The sequence below is a fragment of the Cygnus olor genome, chromosome Z (assembly GCF_009769625.2).
Source record: "Cygnus olor isolate bCygOlo1 chromosome Z, bCygOlo1.pri.v2, whole genome shotgun sequence".
In the NCBI taxonomy this organism is placed as follows: Eukaryota; Metazoa; Chordata; class Aves; order Anseriformes; family Anatidae; genus Cygnus; species Cygnus olor.
In genome coordinates this window covers 71,820,942-71,839,500 of record NC_049198.1, presented here as the reverse complement: position 1 = coordinate 71,839,500, position 18,559 = coordinate 71,820,942, and the positions used below count along the sequence as shown (strand labels likewise).

Genomic DNA, 18,559 nt, shown 5'->3' with positions numbered 1-18,559 from the left:
TTAAAGTGACCAGTCCCTTTGCTTCAATATAGACTTTAGATACATAGTAGTAACACTGTATTTGTGAGGTGACATAAGATGATTCAATATAACTGGACTATTCTTGTGGTTCTACCTCTGATACTGAATTTAGTTGCCTGAATTTGAGGGTTTTGCTTCCTTGTATGCTTTATTTGGGCTCTAGAAAGTGGTTCAAGGCCAGGGCATGCGCTAAAAGCCCAAGGTGAGACTGGGCACTTAATTCTGATCTAGCTGTGCAAAACTGAATATGGTCTGAATATTCTCTCAAAAAAGTGTTTATTCATTTATTATTTAATTATTTTTTCCTCCAGGCATTTCTCAAATTGAATAACTCCACTAATTTTCATGATTTAAAATGCATGATTCTGCATGAGCAGTGTCCACATGCAGCCAAGTTGTCCAGTTGGCCTCCCAAAATCAATCACTGACACTGTTAAGTGCCTTAGCATCTGCCAGAACAGAATCAGCAACCCGGGAACGTGTACAATTCAGTCCTAAATCTGAAATCTAAATATAGATACACATATACAAGTGGAAAAAACAAAACAAAACAAAACAAAAAAAAAACCAGCAAACTACTACTTTAATGTCCATTTGGGAAAACAATGCAAGGTTCATTAACTACTGTATCATAGTGGTTTAATTATATAGTAGAAATGGCAAGAAAATTGCATTGGAGGTTGGGTACTGAAAGCTCAGCTTATCCACAGTCTGAGGTGATGTATATAACAGGGAAACTAAGTAGTCATTTTTCCTCTGCTTATTTCAACACATCCGTTGAGAAAACTTCCTTCAGTTTCATCTGCCTTCCTACTATTGGCAGTGTCTCCAAGTACCTGATCCTCAGCATTCAGCTTTTAAGAAATCCTCTGCTGTGTGTTTACTCATTTCCTGGCTCCTACTTAGCAAACAGCTGAATAAAATAATATCTCATATTCCTCACCAACAGCCTTTTGTCCATGACAGAGTTGATCTTTTTTTCTAGCTGTAACCTGGAAAAGATAGTCCTCCAGCTTGTGAACTGACATCTTCAGACAGTGAAATATCACATCTCCCCCCTTCAAGTTCTCAGCACAATAGGAGCATGCTATCCTCCTTGTGCTCCTGAAGAGTTTTTCATTTGTTAATTAGTTTAATTATCAGTTTAATCTATGTAACTATTGATTTTAAAGGGAAATGGGATTTTTATCTTTTCTTTTAATCTTTGTATCTTACAACACTTTGTTGTGCTCACAGTCTCTTGCCAAATGATTCTTTGCACAACTACACAACTACAGCTAGTTGCCAAGCCTCCCTCCATCCTATTTGAAAAGTCCTGGCAGTCAGGTGAAGTCCCTGGTGACTGGAAAAAGGGAAACATCACTCCCGTTTTCAGAAAGAGTAGAAAGGAGGACTCAGGGAACTACAGACTGGTGAGCCTCACCTCTGTGCCTGGCAAGACCATGAAACAGATCCTCCTGGAAGCAATGTCAAGGCACATGCAAGACAAGGAGTTGACAAGCAAGACATCCAGCATGGCTTCACCAAGGGGAAATCATGCCTGAGCAGTCTGGTGGCCTTCTGTGATGACGTGACTCCATCAGTTGGCAAGGAAAGACAAACAGATGCCATCTACCTGGTCTTCTGTAAGGCCTTTGACACGGTCCCACATGACATCCTGATCTCCAAATTGGAGAGATATGGACTTAATGGCTGGATCATTCTGTAGATCAGGAGTTGGCTTGAAGATCACACCCAGAGTGGAGGTCAATGGCTCTATGTCCAAGTGGAGGGTGGTGATGAGTGGTGTACCTCAGGGTTCTCTCCTGGGACTGGGACTATTTAATGTCTTTATCAGTGACATAGACAGTGGGATTGGGTGCACCCTCAGCAGGTTTGCACATGACACCAAGCTGAGTGGTGCAGTTGATACAGTAGAAGAAAGGGATGCCATCCAGAGGGACCTGGACAAAGACAAGCTGGCAAAGTGGGCCAGTGAACCTAGTGAGATTCAGTAAGTCCAAGAGCAAGCTGCTGCACCTGTGTTGAGGCAATCTCAGACATGAGCATGGGGATTGATGTTTACCTCAATGAGAGCAGCCCTGCAGAGAAGGACTTGGGGGTTCTGGTGGACGAAAAGCTCGACATGAGCCAGCAGTGGGTGCCTGCAGCCCAGAAGGCCAACTGTGTCCTGGGCTGCATCAACAGAGGGGTGGCCAGCAGGGCAAGGGAGGTGATTGTGCCCCTCTGCTCTGCCCTTGTGAGGCCCCACCTGGAGTGCTGCGTTCAGGTGTAGGGCTCCCAGCACAAGAGGTATGTGGGGCTGTTAGAGCAGGTCCAGAGGAGGGCACAAAGATGATCAGAGGGCTGGAGTACCTCTCAGCCTGGAGAAGAGAAGGCTCTGGGGAGACATCATTGCAGACTTTCAATACTTGAAGGGGTCTTATAAAAAAGACAGAGAACAACTTTTTCCTCAATCGGATAATGACAGGACAAGGGGGAATGGTTTTAAACTAAAAGAGGGGAGATTTAGATAAGATGTGATGAGGAAATTCTTCACTCAGAGGGTGGTGAGGCACTGGAATAGGTTGCCCAGAGAGGCTGTAGATGCCCTATCCATGCAGGTGTTCAAGACCAGGTTAGATGAGACCCTGAGCAACCTAATCTAGTTTGTGGCACCACTGCCTATGGCAGGGGGCTTGGAACTAGATGGTCTTTGAGGTCCCTTCCAACCTGAGCCATTCTATGTTTCTGTGATATACTTTATAACTAGATTAGGGGTGAACATCAAGAAGAGCTGTTTCTATAAACTGTCCATAAATGGATGTGGGATACAACCATGAGGTGGTTTCAGAAGAGTGGCGTCCTAGAGCAACTCTCCTGCAGGAACTATGCTGTGGGGTGAGGGTGGGGAGCCTTGAGGAGATGTATTTAATTTGGGAAATTATTTACTTGATGGTGCAGTTGGGACAGACAAGGATGGGATCAAGATTTAAGACTTATGTTCTTTTCAATTTGTTTCTCCCATTCAGTACATTAGCCTTGTACCTCACTTCAAATAAGTCTTCTAGTAAAGGTGAGGGCTCCATCCCTACTCTGAAGTTGTGTGACAGGGGCTATGCATTTTCATCTCAGCTGCAGTTCCACACAGATACAGGCGGAGGAGCATGAGCCAGGGCACACACACGAGACACGGTCAGCAGAGTTGTGCCTGCAGACTGGGGCTGCCTCTGTGAAACGACAGCCTTTTGCTGCTTCCCATAAAAGTCGTACAGCTAATGGCAATTCTGATCACAGCAAGCAGAAGCAGGTCCCATATTAGGAAGAATTATTTGAAGTACAGACAGGACCTGTGTTTTCTAAGCACAAAGTTTACATCATTCTGATTTCCAGGAGTTTTAAAATCTCACAGCTTGTTTGCTTTAACAACATTAACAGCAGAGTCAATCACTGTTAACGCCATTTAATACATGAAAACCACATCCAGAGACATGCTATTACACACAAATATCTCTGTCAGCAAGCAAATCTGTACTCGGCTCTCAGGACATCATCACTCTCATCTCTGGGCTGGCTTCAGCAAGCTCTATGACATTTCCTGAATCATCTACAAGAATGCGTGTGGCTGCATTTTTAATGTCACAAATAGAAAGAAAGTAATTAATCAAATCCACAGCATTCAAACAGCAGCCGAGGGGAGGAGCAGATATGCGAAAGGCACTGGCTGGGAGACAAACTATGTGCAGAGCACTCAAAAGTGGAGAAAACAAGCAGCTGTGGGTTATGGGGACCCCAATCAGCAATTTTTAGAATGACTCCACACAGCTCTCCCTGGGAAATGCATGCCTGTCCACTGAAAGGTGACCTTTGCAAAGTGCTCTAGCAGGCATTTCATCAGCACTGCCCTGGGTTGGGCCCAAAGCAATTCTGCCCTTTTGCACTGTGGTGTATCTCAGGACTGCATCAGCACAGTTGCTGGTCAGTAGGGACACTCCCCAAGTGCTGCACAGAAGCTCTTCCTCCACTCCTCTGCCATCAGTTAAGCAGTAGAACATTTACACAAGCACCACAAACCGTAAAGGCTCAGGATCACACAGGGATTTAGCTGGGAAGGAGTGCCAGAGGTCTCCAGTCCAAGCCTTACTCATAGCAGAGCCAGCACTGAGCAGGGCCTTGAGCAGTCAGTTTTCTAATGTCTTTGAGAATGGAGATCCCACAGCCTGTAGGGGGGCACTGTTTCGGTGTCTGACTACTGTCAGCATAGAAAGATTTTTCCCTAACAATCACAGTTTCTCTTCTTGCAGCTTGAGTCCATTGCAGCGCTGCCTCACGTCCTTCAAACAGTCTGGTGGCATCTTTGTAGGCCCCCACTAAGAACATGGCTCAGATCTGCTTTCACTTCATGTTTCTAATTCCTTAATTCCTTTGATCTCCCTCACATTTAGCCACGGGACTTGTGGGTTATTGATCTGCCAACCTGCCTGCTGCCTACAGAGCTACATATTGATGCGGCACATCTGATACTTCATAGTCAAGCCTGGGCAGTAAATGGTAAGCAGCATTCATGCTGAGAAAGACACCTAGGGCAGCGAGCAGTCACAGAAGCAGTCACAGCCTTAGCACCCTCTCCCGAAACAGCATTTCTACTGTCTGCAGCAGGACCCTGGCCCAATCCTGCCTAGGAGGGCAGAGTTTTTCCCTAATAATACTAGCACTGTTGCTGCTAATGAGGACCAGGGATCAGTCAAGAGTTTTCTCGGATGCTCTCTCAACTTAAATCTGTGAATCTGTGTTCAGTTAATTATTACCTCCTTTTTTTTTTTTTTTTTTTTTTTTTTTTTTTTTTGTTCAATGAAAGCAACATCAAATAACAGTTTTTAAAAAGTTATTTTGCAATAAAAATAAATTTGTTCCTTTAATTCCCCCAAAGTCGATAGGACCGAAGGCCACAATTTGGATCCTGGTCTGCCCACAAAACACAACTGTTCAAAAAAGCAATTTGCTGTGGGAAAACTGTCTAAAACAAATAGATTCTGAAACTTCAGTATAATCAAGAGAAGAAATTTCCCACAGCTCTGCGGTATTCCTCAGAAACTGACACGTTGTGAGACCATTACCGAGTCCTGCGAGACACTGGCGGCAGAATTGCCTGCAAGTGCTAGAACAAACAAGGTGTAATTATTACTTTCCAGAATGGGGTATAAAAGCAAGGATATAAACTTTCACCCAGAGTAATGGGCACCCTGGCCTGACTCCTACATATCCCAGCTTGCCAATGACAGTACTGAAAAAGAGAATGACAAGCCACGGCTCATGGATGACACCTGCCCAGCCGTGAGGCTCTTTCTCCAGCCCAGCCCTGAGCAACCTCAGCTTTGCAACCCGACAGCAAGAGGAAGGAGCAGCAAATGCCCTCAAATGGAGTCCTCCCCCTGCAGCTAAGCAGAAAGGGAGGTCAGCCCTGAAAGATGGGACCACACAAGCACGGTGCTGTACACCCTAAAAGAGGGACGTGCCCTCCTTAGGCGTGAGGGATGGTCCAGGCACCAACAGAGCCCCCTGCTCCCCACTGCTGCCCAGCCTGCCTGCCTAGCACAGGGGAGTCTTGTTATTTCTGCCTGAAAAAGCCAGGAAGTGCTGCTGCAAGAGGGCTCTGAGCAGCAGTGGCTGCTCCTGGTTTTCACAGCATCTGCTGCTGAGCAGCCACAGGGGACTCGGCCAACACAGCATGAAATTCCCTGGCTTCTTTTCTAGAAATAAAACACAGGAATAATGCACCAAAGACAAGGAAGGGAACTGGTGGTTAGAACAGGAAAAACATCTAAAATAATAATGTTTTTAAAATTTGGGAGGTAAGCATAAACTCTTGAGAAAAGTTGGAAGACTTTCCTCCTGCTTCAGATCAGTTTGATCAACGCTAATTCATCTTCTAATTAATAACTGGACCACTGTTTGGCTTGACTGATTCCGAAAACACTATCTTAAAACAAATACTCCTTTGCAGAACTAAATTGCACCAGACAATTAAAAGCTACGTGTAGGCTGCCACTTCCCTCCTGGAAAAAGAAAGAAAGAAACTAAAGATTGCATGAAAACAGCAGAGGCACTTTCCATTCTACTTTAAGAAAACGAAAAATGGTGCCCTTGAAGCTTTCTGCTGCTGTTCTGTATTCATTTCAGTGGGCTGCCTTCATTCCTAAGCCTCTCTGCTTCTCTCAAGTGGCCAGACAAATCACACTGGATGGAGCAGTGCAACAAGCAGCACGGAACTCTGGAATGATTGTTTAGTACCAGCAGGGGAACGGCCTGATTTGTACTAACCACGTAACAGGGAAAAGCTAGCCTTGAGGGACACTAATGGATGTGGCTGAGTTGTACCAAAATATTTTTAAGGAAATGGCTTGAAAATGTAGTGTTTGTGCAAAACAACTTTTTCCAATTGAAACATTATTTTAATAAAATTCTCATATTGGCAAAAATCAAAGAATTATTATTTCTGCTACAAATTGGAATTATTGTACCTCCCACCATACCTGTTTTGGAACTGACGATGCACTGGAATATTACACTTTTTCTCAGGTTCTGCGAAACATGTTGCTGCTGGACAGACAACTTTTAAATTCACCAGACTTGTGATCATGGGACTCAGGGTCCCCTTTCAAGCTGCTTTTAATATTTACATTCCCGATCATCAGGAAGCCAGCCGAGTGAAGTGTCTATGCTATGGTTATCTCCAGAAAAGGGTTTGCAGCCTAAGACGTCCTACTCTGAAAAAAAAAAAAAAATTCTTGCTAGTTTCACCCTTCCTGAAGTACTTACAATCACCAAAAGAGGGGCTGTCCACTGAACGATCTGTAATGCAGAAGTCAGCTGTTTGGATGTGTTGCTGTAGGCCACCCCAATGCCGAGACAAAAGCAGTCTTCTGTCATTTAGGAACTTGTGATCCTTTGAAACTGGCTGAGGCAAAGACCAAAGTTCTGTGCTATTCTCACAAGGCCACGGAGGTGAACATGCTCCTTCTCACTCCCTTTCCCTTGTCCACACAGACTGGCTGGCCACTACCTCACCCAAGTACTTGACATGACAGTCAAGGGACTGCCAGGGACACCTGGGTTGCCCTGCCTCGAGAAGAGGAGGCTGGGAGGCAGCCTTATTGCTCCCTGCAGCTCCTGAGGAGGGGAAGGGCAGATGGAGGTGCCAGCCTCTGCTCCCTGGTCACCCATGGCAGGAACCAAGGGAGGGCACAGAGCTGCGCCAGGGGAGGCTCAGGTTGGGCATCAGGGAAGATTTCTTCACCATGAGGGTGGTCAGACACTGGAACAGGCTCACTGGAAAGGTGGTTGGTGCCCCAAGCCTGTCAGTGTTCAAGAGGCTTTGGGACAATGCCCTCGGTAACATGCTTTAACTTTTGGTAGTCCTGAAGTGGTGAGGCAGCTGGACTCAATGGTCTCTGCAGGGCCCTTCCAAGTGACCTGTTCTGTTCTATTCTGTTCCAATCCATTCCACTTTACCATTAGATAGGGTAGGAACGCAAATGAAGGCATTCCTATACCCATCTTATCATGTAAGCAGGACAGCTGGAAGCAGCAGTTTTCCAATAACCAACCTTCAATGTCAGCACAACTGAAATCTGCCTGCAAGAAGGGCAAAGTCTCTGAAGATAAAAATAGGTATTAGAAACAACTGTACAGTTTCACCTTCGTCTCATGAAGCTCTTTGTGTCACCAGCATATACTGATAACTACAAGTTCAATCTAAAACAGACAGGATTGTGGTAATCCCATTTTTCTACCAATGCTGACAGCATAATTTACTACTTGAGTTTGACTGGATGGATGGATGGATGGATGGATGGATGGATGGATGAGGGGAGAGCAGTAGATGTTGTCTACTTTGACTTAAGCAAGGCTTTTGACACTGTCTCCCATAACATCCTCCTGGGCAAGCTCCAGAAGTGTGGGATCCAGTGTGGACAGGGGGATGGATCAAGAACTGGCTGGGTGGCAGAGCTCAGAGGGTTGTGCTCAACAGTGCCGAGTCTAGCTGGAGGCCTGTTGTTAGTGGTGTCCCACAGGGGTCAGTACTGGGTCCAGTCCTGTTCAACGTATTCATCAATGACCTGGATGAAGGAACAGACTGCACCCTCAGCAAGTTTGTGGATGATACAAAGCTTGGTGGAGTGGCTGACACACCTGAGGCCTGTGTGGCCATTCAGAGGGACCTGGACAGGCTGGAGAGTTGGGCAGAGAGGAACCTCATGAGGTTCAACAAGTGCAAGTGCAGGGTCCTGCACTTGGGGAGGAACAACCCCGGGCACCAGTACACGCTGGGGGCTGACCTGCTGAAGAGCAGCTCTGCGGAAAGTGACCTGGGGTCATTGTGGACAACAAGTTAACCATGAGCCATCAGTGCACCGTTGTGGTCAAGAAGGCCAATGGGATCCTAGCCTGAATCAGGAGGAGTGTGGACAGCAGGTCGAGAGAGGTGATCCTCCCCCTCTACTCAGCCCTGGTGAGGCCGCACTGGAGCATTGTGTGCAGTTCTGGGCTCCCCAGTACAAGAGGGACGTAGATCTTCTAGAGAAGGCCCAGCGTGATGATTAAGGGATTGTAGCATCTGTCCTATGAGGAAAGACTAAGCGAGCTGGGCCTGTTTAGCCTAAAGAAGAGGAGATTGAGAGGGGATCTTATCAACCTCAAAAAAAACCTGAGGGGACAATGTAAAGCAGATGGGGCCAAACTCTTCTCAGTGGTGGCCAGTGCGAGGACAATGGGTAATGGGTATAAATTAAACCACAGGAGGTTTCATCGCCATATGAGGAAGAACTTCTTTATGGTTTGGGTGACAGAGCACTGGAACAGGCTGCCCAGAGAGGTTGTGAAGTCTCCTTCTTTGGAGATATTCTAAACCCACCTGGATGCCATCCTCTGTAACATGCTCTAGGTGACCCTGCTTGAGCGGGGGGGGGTTGGACTAGATGATCTCTGGAGGTCCTTTCCAACCTCAACCATTCCGTGATTCTGTGAACATGCATGTTTCAGAGGATAAACCACTAAATATGAAATAAAATGGCCAGTTGTTTCTTTACAAATAAAAAAAAAGCTTGCCCTTTCTTTATGTGTTACTTATCACTAAAATTATCATTTCCCTACCGCTTTGCAGCAAAGACGCTAATACTGCCACACTCAGAGAATTAAAAATGAATAAGGCAGATGAAAACATTTGACCTGTTCTCAGTGGAACATTTGGGAGAAAAATGCTTTTCACAGAATGGAGTCAGGCGTACATGATTTTAATTTATTTAACAGTATCATCATGAGATTCAGGCATCTCCCCTTGCAAGAAACTCTCATTAGCAGAGACTAAAAGGTTATCAACAGGAGCAATAAAAGACTTTTGTAATTCTTAGGTATGATGATTAACTACCCAACCCAGCATAGCAAAAAACCAGGCTGATCTCATTTATTTTGCTGCTACAGTACAGGGAAATGCACATACCATATTACCAAACAACAACAGCACTTCTGAAATGTGTTCTCAGGGAAAAAATAAAACACATATACTCATTTCCCCCACGGCCACTGTCACAACCAAATGACTGAGACATGGGGATATTGCAATACATTAATGAAGATGCTCCCTTTTGGCTTTCAAACATTATAGCACCTCATAGCTATGTTAAAATCGGGGCTTGGAGAGCTGTTCAGAGCTGTGTACACAGGACTGCACTTAAACATTGCTCTTGACTAATCAGAGAGAGGTTATACATACTACTAGAGCACTTTCCATAGCTCCAGAAAAAACTATTAGCTAGAACCACAAGCTCTTCCCAGCTACTGCTGGGATCCTCCCATTCTCCCTAGCAATAATCACTCCCCTCCTGCCATGAGGTGTCAGAGCAGTGGCAATATGCATGCAACAAGCAAATCAGACTCCCTGCCGTAAATCCTCTCAGGCAAACCAAGCAATTTGCTGTCAGAAAATGAAGCAGCAAGCATCTTACAGAGGAGAAAAACACAGTTGTAAAGAGGAACTGGCATTACCTTTGACTTAAGACAGTCCTTCACACTGGAGCTGCAGGTTGTCAGTGATTATTCCTGACAGCAAAGTGCACAGAGGGAAACTACTGCTTAGCCCACAGTGAATGCATGCGAAGTTCCCTCCCACAAAGCACAGCTGTGTTTTCTTCTTCTGCTCTTTTTATTTTTTTATTTTTACTGGGAGAGAGTACAATCATCACTGTATAAATAGAAATGGTTGCACTTGCTCCTTTCACTGAAATCTCTGGGACATTCAACTGTATCAAAAATCTCTGCCTAGTTTTTGACTGTCCGAATAACAGGCACCCATTTGGGTGCCAGATGAAAGGTGCAGATACTCACACTCATACTCAGACCGGTAATGCAATGCAGGGACAGAGCTTATGGAGTCTCTGAGCTCACTTTTTATCTCATTTACTAGCTTTCTGTTAATGACCATTGACAAGTCAGTTTGCAGAGGGAAGACAGGGTGAAAACAGGTACCAGCTAAAGCAGAAATTTTAAATTAGCCTGCAAGGAGGGGAAAGTCTCTGAGAAAATGATGGGTATGAGAAATATAGTGAAACTACTCTTATAAAAACATTGTGCTGAGGATCTGTAAGGAAGACAGAAAAAGACCCCTTTGACACATTCTCTGGTTGAAGATTAGCCCAATACTAAGTAATTACATATGAAATAATTAAATGATGTATTAAGAACACAACAAAATAATACAATCAACACATTAAATAATGTATTAATGCATAATATATTCAGAATGAAAAGAAAAGAGTTTTCCCAAGAAGTCTGACCTACTGTCTCCTTGAGGCTCTACAAAGAGATCATAACGACACATATTGAAAAGAGCCCTGCACTGTCCCTGACCAATGTTTTCCCTAGACGAAGCGGTAGATGGGCAGTTCAACAGCAGAGTGTAACCCAAGCAGCACTGCTTATTACCTTTGATCCAGTACTGGATCCGGTCATTTAGTGTGACTGCTGTACTTCTGGATCCAAGCTGGCATCTCCGCACAGCTTGTATTGTACAAGATAGACCTACCAGCTCCACACAGCACTTAGCTGAAGGTCTCTACACCCAAAAACTTTGATGTTCACTCCAGCCTTTCAGTTCCTATGTTTAACATGGCCTAGGGATTTACAGAACCAGTGTCGTTCATCTCCTAAAGAAGATTCCAATCCAGCTTTTCATAAATAACTAGAGAAAACTTCTTGGGCTTCTGAAGTGAAAGGAAATGTCGATCCAGCAGAGAAAAACCTGAAAAGTTTGCAACCCACTTTGCCAGAGGAAGGCTTTAAATAGAAGATCCAGCTAAAGAGCAACATTCTCAATACTGCTTGCCCACCTAATGCCGTATCACTGAAACAAGGGACAAGCCTCCCACTAACTCCAGTGTTACTGCATCCAGGCATGGATACATCACTCGATTTTGCTTTAAAAGCACAGCCTGTGAAAGTTACTGTAAATATCACTATGGAGAAATGTAGTAATTATTTTTGTCTATCATTGCAGCACAAAGCAAAGCAAACAAGATTAGGCATTAAACTGAGTTTCAATACAGAAAATAATAGTGTTACTACAGAGGATTTTCATAAGCTCATGACATAATTCATTTAAAAAAAATTACTCGTTTTCATGAAGCGTCCTGTACAAAAACTGTAGACTCTTACACAGATCTCTTTCACATTTCTTATCACGTTCTGTGTTAAACTATTTCATGCATTAATACTCATACAGACCAAAAATTGAAACTGACTACAGTCCAGCATTTATCTCTCATGCACAGTTTTCATCAATTTTTGAAAAGGTTGCGAAGCAAAGTTAAGAAAGAAATACTAAAGATAAAGAAAGAAGTATAAGAAAACAAAGCATGTAAAGACAGAGTCTGGTAGGAATTTATTAATGTAATTACATAGGTAGGAAAATTAACTATTGGTGAAATTTGTAACTTTCTACACAGAAAATGGAAAAGGGCCAATGTTTCGCTAATCAGTGACTACAATAACCATTTTGGAAGTGCATGTACTCAGCTAATTGTATATTTTCACCTGCTTGGAACAGCTACATTGTAGCTGACTGGTTGGGTCGAGTTAAAAAAAAAAGGTAAGGGGACGTGGCTGCCAAAAGATGAACAGATTCTAAATACCAAGGAAATAGCACTCATGCTTTTCTTCATATTGAACATCTTTCTGCTCATCTAAGCCTTTTAAAACCCTTTAATAGTCCTCTTAATATAGTAGCAAATAGACCCAAATATGCTGCATGTCCAACCCAGGTTTTATTCACACCTTATCCGTTTTTTTTTTATTATTATTTTTCTATTTTCAGTAATACATCACCTTTGCATTCATGACCCTCTGGAGCCCAGACAATTCACAGCTAATCACTGAACTGGGCAAGCTATTGTAACAGGCTTAACAAGCTCTACCTCTCAATCCTGCATTAAGATTACCTCAGAATAATTACACCTGAAGATAAGCAATGAAGATCATATTAGGCTAAGGCAAAGCAGAGATCCAGCTAAGTGTAAATCAATTACAGGTAATCAATTACAATCAATTACAGTGTAATTGATTACAATCAATTACAGTGTAAATCAATTTGTAAATCAAATCTATTACAAGACTGTTGCTGTTATTTATGGAGCGGTAGTGGAGAATTCAAACAATTTCTTATACTTACAATAGCTGTTGGAGTTGAAGCCAGCACACAGTAGAGCACAAGGGGTGAAATGAAGCTCTCATCCTCCGTTCCAGGGTACGGTTTCATCAAATTGCCATCCTGACAGAAGAAACCTTGGATATGCACTTGAAAAGTATCGGTGCACTCGAAGTAGTAGGCAAGCAGAACAGTCCCAGCCATGATGACAAGCTGAAAATACAGCATGGTGACACAGAGGCATTAGATGCTTTTTTTAACAGATGCAGCTATGCCTTCAAGCTACTCTAGTCCCGCAGACCATCCTCCCTTCATCATCACCCCGACAGTCCTTGCAACGCTGGGGTGTGTGTGTGTGTGCATGTGCGTCTCTGCGTGCCCGCTTTGCAACATCTGTTACATAAACCTTTTGGCAAACGACACTAATGAATGTTTCAGATAGGAGCGGGTCCTTAACGCAGCTTGTAGAGGGACAGGAGCTTTGACAGCTACTTCGTCAAAGGGCATGTGAGTGTCAACGGCAGCAACGATCAATGGAAACTAGCAGGACGAGAGGCAGCACTGTGAGAGCTGACAGTGACAAGCTAAAACCTGTGCACAGCGGTAGGCAGCTGGAAAGGATTGTTGCATGGGATAAATGAAGCTAAAGCCAAAATGCTTCCTCGCTGCAGCTGCAAGCCCGCAACAGGGAACGTGCATGCTCTGCTCATCCAGAAGAACCCTCGGTGGGTCAGGTGAAGCAGTCACCAGATCTGACAGATCCAGAGGGAAATCTGACTCCTGCCACTCACCTTTCCTTTCAACTGCAGCTTACCAGGAAAGCTTTAGAAGTCTACTCAGAAATCCTGTCCCCCCAGACAACTGGTTTGGGCTACTTTGCGTTGTCTGGCTACCCCACTCCATCACAACCACTTTTGGAAAAGCCTCTGGCTCGAGTCTGGATCATCATCTTTACACATATATACCACAAGGAGCCTTTCTTTTTCTCTTTTTGGTAATTTACTGCTGACTAACAGGGCTGCTTGGAAAATCTCAGCTATCAATATTTCTGTGCATATTCAGAGTTATTCTGTATAAGCTGTGTCAGTGTCTGTGTCAGCTTCCCAACACATCTCAAAACAACCTCACCAGGGCTGTCACTAAACCTAACCTCTGAAAATTAAGTGGATATGATAGTTCATTGTTCTTGTTCCCTCTCTGCCAGATTGCAAAAGAAATCTCACGTCAAAATCCTCAACGCTTACAAAAACAGCGATATTGTTCTGGATATTATGACAATTCCAGGGTTGGATACAGGGTGGTCTTTATAGAGAGGAGCGCCACTTACCACTAGTACCAGAGTTGACACATATAAAGGTTATTTTAACATGCCTTAGGGGGAAAAAAAAAAAAAAAGAAAAAAAAAAGCAAGCAATAAAAACAAAAGTGAAGGAACAAACACCAAAGTGGCTTGTTTGTACCATTTTGTCTCCAAGATACCTGCATCAAAACTGTGTTGCTCTGAGATTATTATAAGAACAGACCTTTAACAAATAATTTTGTCAACTTGTTCTCAAAGATAGACTTACAAGCTATCCATGTACTCCTCAGACCTAACCTTGCATGTAACACTGATGCACAGGTCATGGTATCTTTGGGCATGTGTTGGACCAAAATTAAGACAAAACCCAACCAACCAACCAACCAACCAACCAACCAGCCAACTGAACAGATGTTCAGTTGAACATGAGTGAAAGTAGATCCCAGAATAACAGAATGGTTGAGGTTGGAAGGCATTTCTGGAGGTCACCCGGTCCCACCTCCCGCTCAAGCAGGACCACCTACAGCAGGCTGTCCAGGACCATGTCCAGACAGATTTTGAAGATCTCCAGAGAGGAAGACTCCACCACCATTCTGAGCAGCTTTTATGATAGATTAAAGCAGACCAAACTGAATCCAAAACTGAAGATTTCTGAACCCTCCCCATTCAAAGCCAATAATAACATTTTGTAACCAGACTCTGAGGTCCACAGATTAATCCCACACCTGTAAAATACAACCTGGATTGTTTAGCGTTTTTAGCCCAATCAATTATCTGTTCAGATTCAAACATCAGCTTCTGTTGATTACAGAATTATGGTACCAACTGAAATTTACATAGACAAAGTACACAGCATTTTTTAGAAGCTCGAACAAGTAGTAATCCACAAAATTATTTCCTCCAAACATGCATATTCTTTCTTTCTCCCACCCTGATTTAGAGAATGAATTTAATATATAAAATGTTAATCAAACATTTGTTTTCTCATGATTTTTGCTTCCTTCTGATGATTCAGTAACTTTAAGACCCTAAACTCTGAAATCTACCACCCTGTAGTGGATTGCAGCTATGCTGACCCTGTACAGTCAGTACATGGTGGCTTCTCCCCTGCTCCTTCCCTCTCACGCTTCTCCTGTGTCCTGCTGTGGGTCTACTGGAGATGGCTGTAACTGGATGGAGAATCAAAAGATTTAGTCTGTGTATTTTTTCCTGTGCAATATCTACCTCTAAAGGTGTGTAAGCAAGTGTATTTTCTTACTTAATCAGGATTATACAATAATAGATTTAGAATGACCTGCTTTGAGTATTTCACATCTCAAATGTGTACCCGAAGAAGTCCTTCATTTGTTCAGCTTTCACTATTTATCCTGTTATTTTGAAGACACAATAACTCCCTCAGTGGATTATTTTTTTTACAAATGTAAAGCAAGGTGCTATTATTTATGAATTTCCCAGAGACCTTTACAACATCCTGGTTGAGTCAGTGAGATTTCCTATAAACAAACACATTTCTGTAATTAAGGGCCTAGAAGACATAAATTTACCTCCCTGTGCAGCTATAGATTTCCTTACCAACCTTGGGCAACTCAGTTTTATAACTTAACACCAGAGGAAGGCAATGACACTATCACTACTCTACCTGACATAGACATAAACACAGATTATAGAATGCCTGGACATAGAGGTACTGAAGCTCAGTTCCAGCAGTGTCAGTAATAAGCTGACCCACCCGTCCTATTCCAAACACACCTCCAGACATGCTTTAGGTTGCCAGCCCCAGCCAGCATGAAAGGAGACAGTCCTATAAGAGACAGGCCAACAGGAGCTGCTTTTCCCCTTGTCAATGGGAAAGGGAGAAAACAGACACTGAAGTTATACCCTTCTTTGGGTGCCACAGGAAAAAATTCTTTTCAATATTTATTTTTTTATTTTTATTTTTTGTTTATCCCCAAAGCACTCTCTAGCCAGCAGTTGTACAACTGACTCTGACCTTCCCAGGGCCAAGCATTGCCTCAGTGCTGCATGAAAACACTGCTTGCATATAAAATGCAGCTCTAGTCTGACTTATGTCAATACTGACCTACAACACAGACACCTCAGTAATAAATCAAATCCTGGTCACACTTCAGTTTGTGTGCGTGTTTTGGCCTTTTGAGAAAAAAATTAAACCAAAACACATATAATCTGAAAAAAAAAAAAAAAAAAAAAGATTGTAATCCTGAGAACAGCAGATCCTGTAGGTATTCCCAACATTTTAGAGAAATAGCAACAGCAGAGCAGCAGAAATTAGACCTCCAGTTCAACGGACCCTTCCACAGACCCACTATGACAAGGGATGATGTGAGGTACAGAAAGGACAGGTCAGTTATTACAATGAATGTGGGTAATCTTTTGCTGGACATAGAGTCAGTGAAGTCCCGACCATGTGTGTGGCATGTTCCTGTGCTTCATGTTGAGTATTCACTGCTGTCAGAAGCTTCTCAGCAAAAGGCAAACTTTCCCTTTCCCTTTCCCTTTCCCTTTCCCTTTCCCTTTCCCTTTCCCTTTCCCTTTCCCTTTCCCTTTCCCTTTCCCTTTCCCTTTCCCTTTCCCTTTCCCTTTCCCTTTCCCTTTCCCTTTCCCTTTCCCTTTCCCTTTCCCTTTCCCTTTCCCTTTCCCTTTCCCTTTCCCTTTCCCTTTCCTCTTTTCCTTTTTATTTCCCTTTTCTGTTCTGCTTGGTGAAAATTTCATGGTTATTTCTAGTGGCAGGAGTGACTTTTATTTATTATTATTATTATTATTTAATTCTGTTTTACTAGTCACTGATCAGCTTCAGTCACCCACTCTTTTTCAATTTTTAAAGCTAGGACCTAAAATGACAAGTGCAGAAATCCCTGATATTTGTAGTCACAGTCAGGTTGTAGCAGATAACTTTCCCTTTTCTCATTATTTTAAGTTTTAGAGTCTTTGGATGAAGTGTTGAAGAAGAGCAGGTAGGCTGACAAGATAAAGATACAGAATGTCTAGTTACATAATTCAGAAAACACAGTGCAGTTTAGCACTGACATTTTGCAGACATTACTTATCAATCCTTATTGATACATTTCCTTGATTTTATTTGGAAAAAAAAAAATAAAAATGCTCAGTAATTCAGCTTAGAAAAGCAGCCAATGAATAGAATTGTCTAAGGTGCTTAATGGCCTTCATTACCACGGTATTTAAGCACATCATAATCCTTAATGTTTATCATCACTACTCCATTGTAAGATAAGAAAATACTCTTATCACCATTTTACAGAGAGGGGACAAAAGCAGGAGGAGATAAAATGACTGCCCTTAGGTCACAGTAGAAGCTGTGGCATAGTCAAGATTTATCTTCCTGCAGGACTAGATTTTTCTGGTTTAGTCAATAGTCTGCACATGAAAAAGCTCGATGATGTATGCTCAGATCCTGATTCTGCAGAAGCTCACTCACGATGCCGTTAACAATACACACCACGTGTCTGATCCAGCCCCATTAAAAAACTCCAGTTTGACTTTAGATCAGGCTTGACAACATGGATTCACACAACTGCTTTGTGTTTCTTCCTCGAAGCCAGCTATTTAAATGGATTAATTCTGTAGTACCTCATTCAACACCTGTCCCTCACCACACCATTAAATTCTGTACCTCTAAAAGCCCGCAATGATTCTGTCCTTGCAGACCTTCCCATCACAGCACTTATTCCTCTTTAAATTGTGGGGGTTCTATGCAATCAAAAAATTACATTCTTAAATGTCCAAGAAATATGAAGGAAAGTTTGCAGTCTTCTTTGGGCAATCAGTAATTATTTGGTGCAGGTGCTAAACAGGTATTAGTGTAAGAGTGTGTCCTAAGTATAGAGAAACAGCATCTTCAATGTAAGAAGTGTGATTCAGGCACATTAATCCCAGGGATATTGCGATACATCCAGAAATCCTCCCCTTCACCCTAATACTGTGACAGTACAACTCAGAGACCACTGAAAAAACAAACAAACAAACAAACAAACAAAAACCCAAAGCTATTGCAATACCTGACAGTGGGACTCAAGCCCCCGACTTGGCACACTCTCTTCATTTACTGCAATCTCTTAATCACAGCTGGAAACCTTCATAGGAGTAGCACCTTTTTTGTACTGCTGTGAACACCGGAGAGGCCACCACTTTGCAACCAAGAAAGCAAGAGGCTAACTCCATTTGGGAAACGGACGTAAAGCTATAAAAGACAGAGACTAACGGAGAGAGACAGTTGACAGCAGGAGGCAAAGCTTTTTGATCAGCCTTCCCCGAAGACTCCCTAGAGCTCTTAATAAGGGACCAAGAAATTGAGTGAGAAAAGGAAGTGGCTGTAAAAATTTCTCATATACTCTCTAGCCGTACAATCCTGTAAGACAAGCATACAGCCACTGCAAAATCTACTTCTGTTGTGTGTACTGAGATACTTTGTCACTTGTATAAATCATAGTGCAAAACCATATGAATGAACATAAAAAAAATACAGACCCTGTTGTTCACATTTGGATATGAATAGGTAAATTCTTTCGGCTTGTCAGTCTTCCCAC

At 43.0% G+C, this 18,559-nt stretch overlaps 1 protein-coding gene across 3 annotated transcripts in view; it reads right to left on the bottom strand.

Annotated features, from left to right (window-relative positions):
* Positions 1 to 18,559, bottom strand: part of PLPPR1 (phospholipid phosphatase related 1) — a 130,829-nt gene that overhangs the window by 22,325 nt on the left and 89,945 nt on the right. For all 3 annotated transcript variants that reach the window (XM_040540376.1, XM_040540378.1, XM_040540377.1), the window contains exon 3: positions 12,722 to 12,910. In XM_040540376.1, the coding sequence (XP_040396310.1) occupies positions 12,722 to 12,910 (189 nt within the window). The remainder of the gene's footprint in view (positions 1 to 12,721; positions 12,911 to 18,559) is intronic.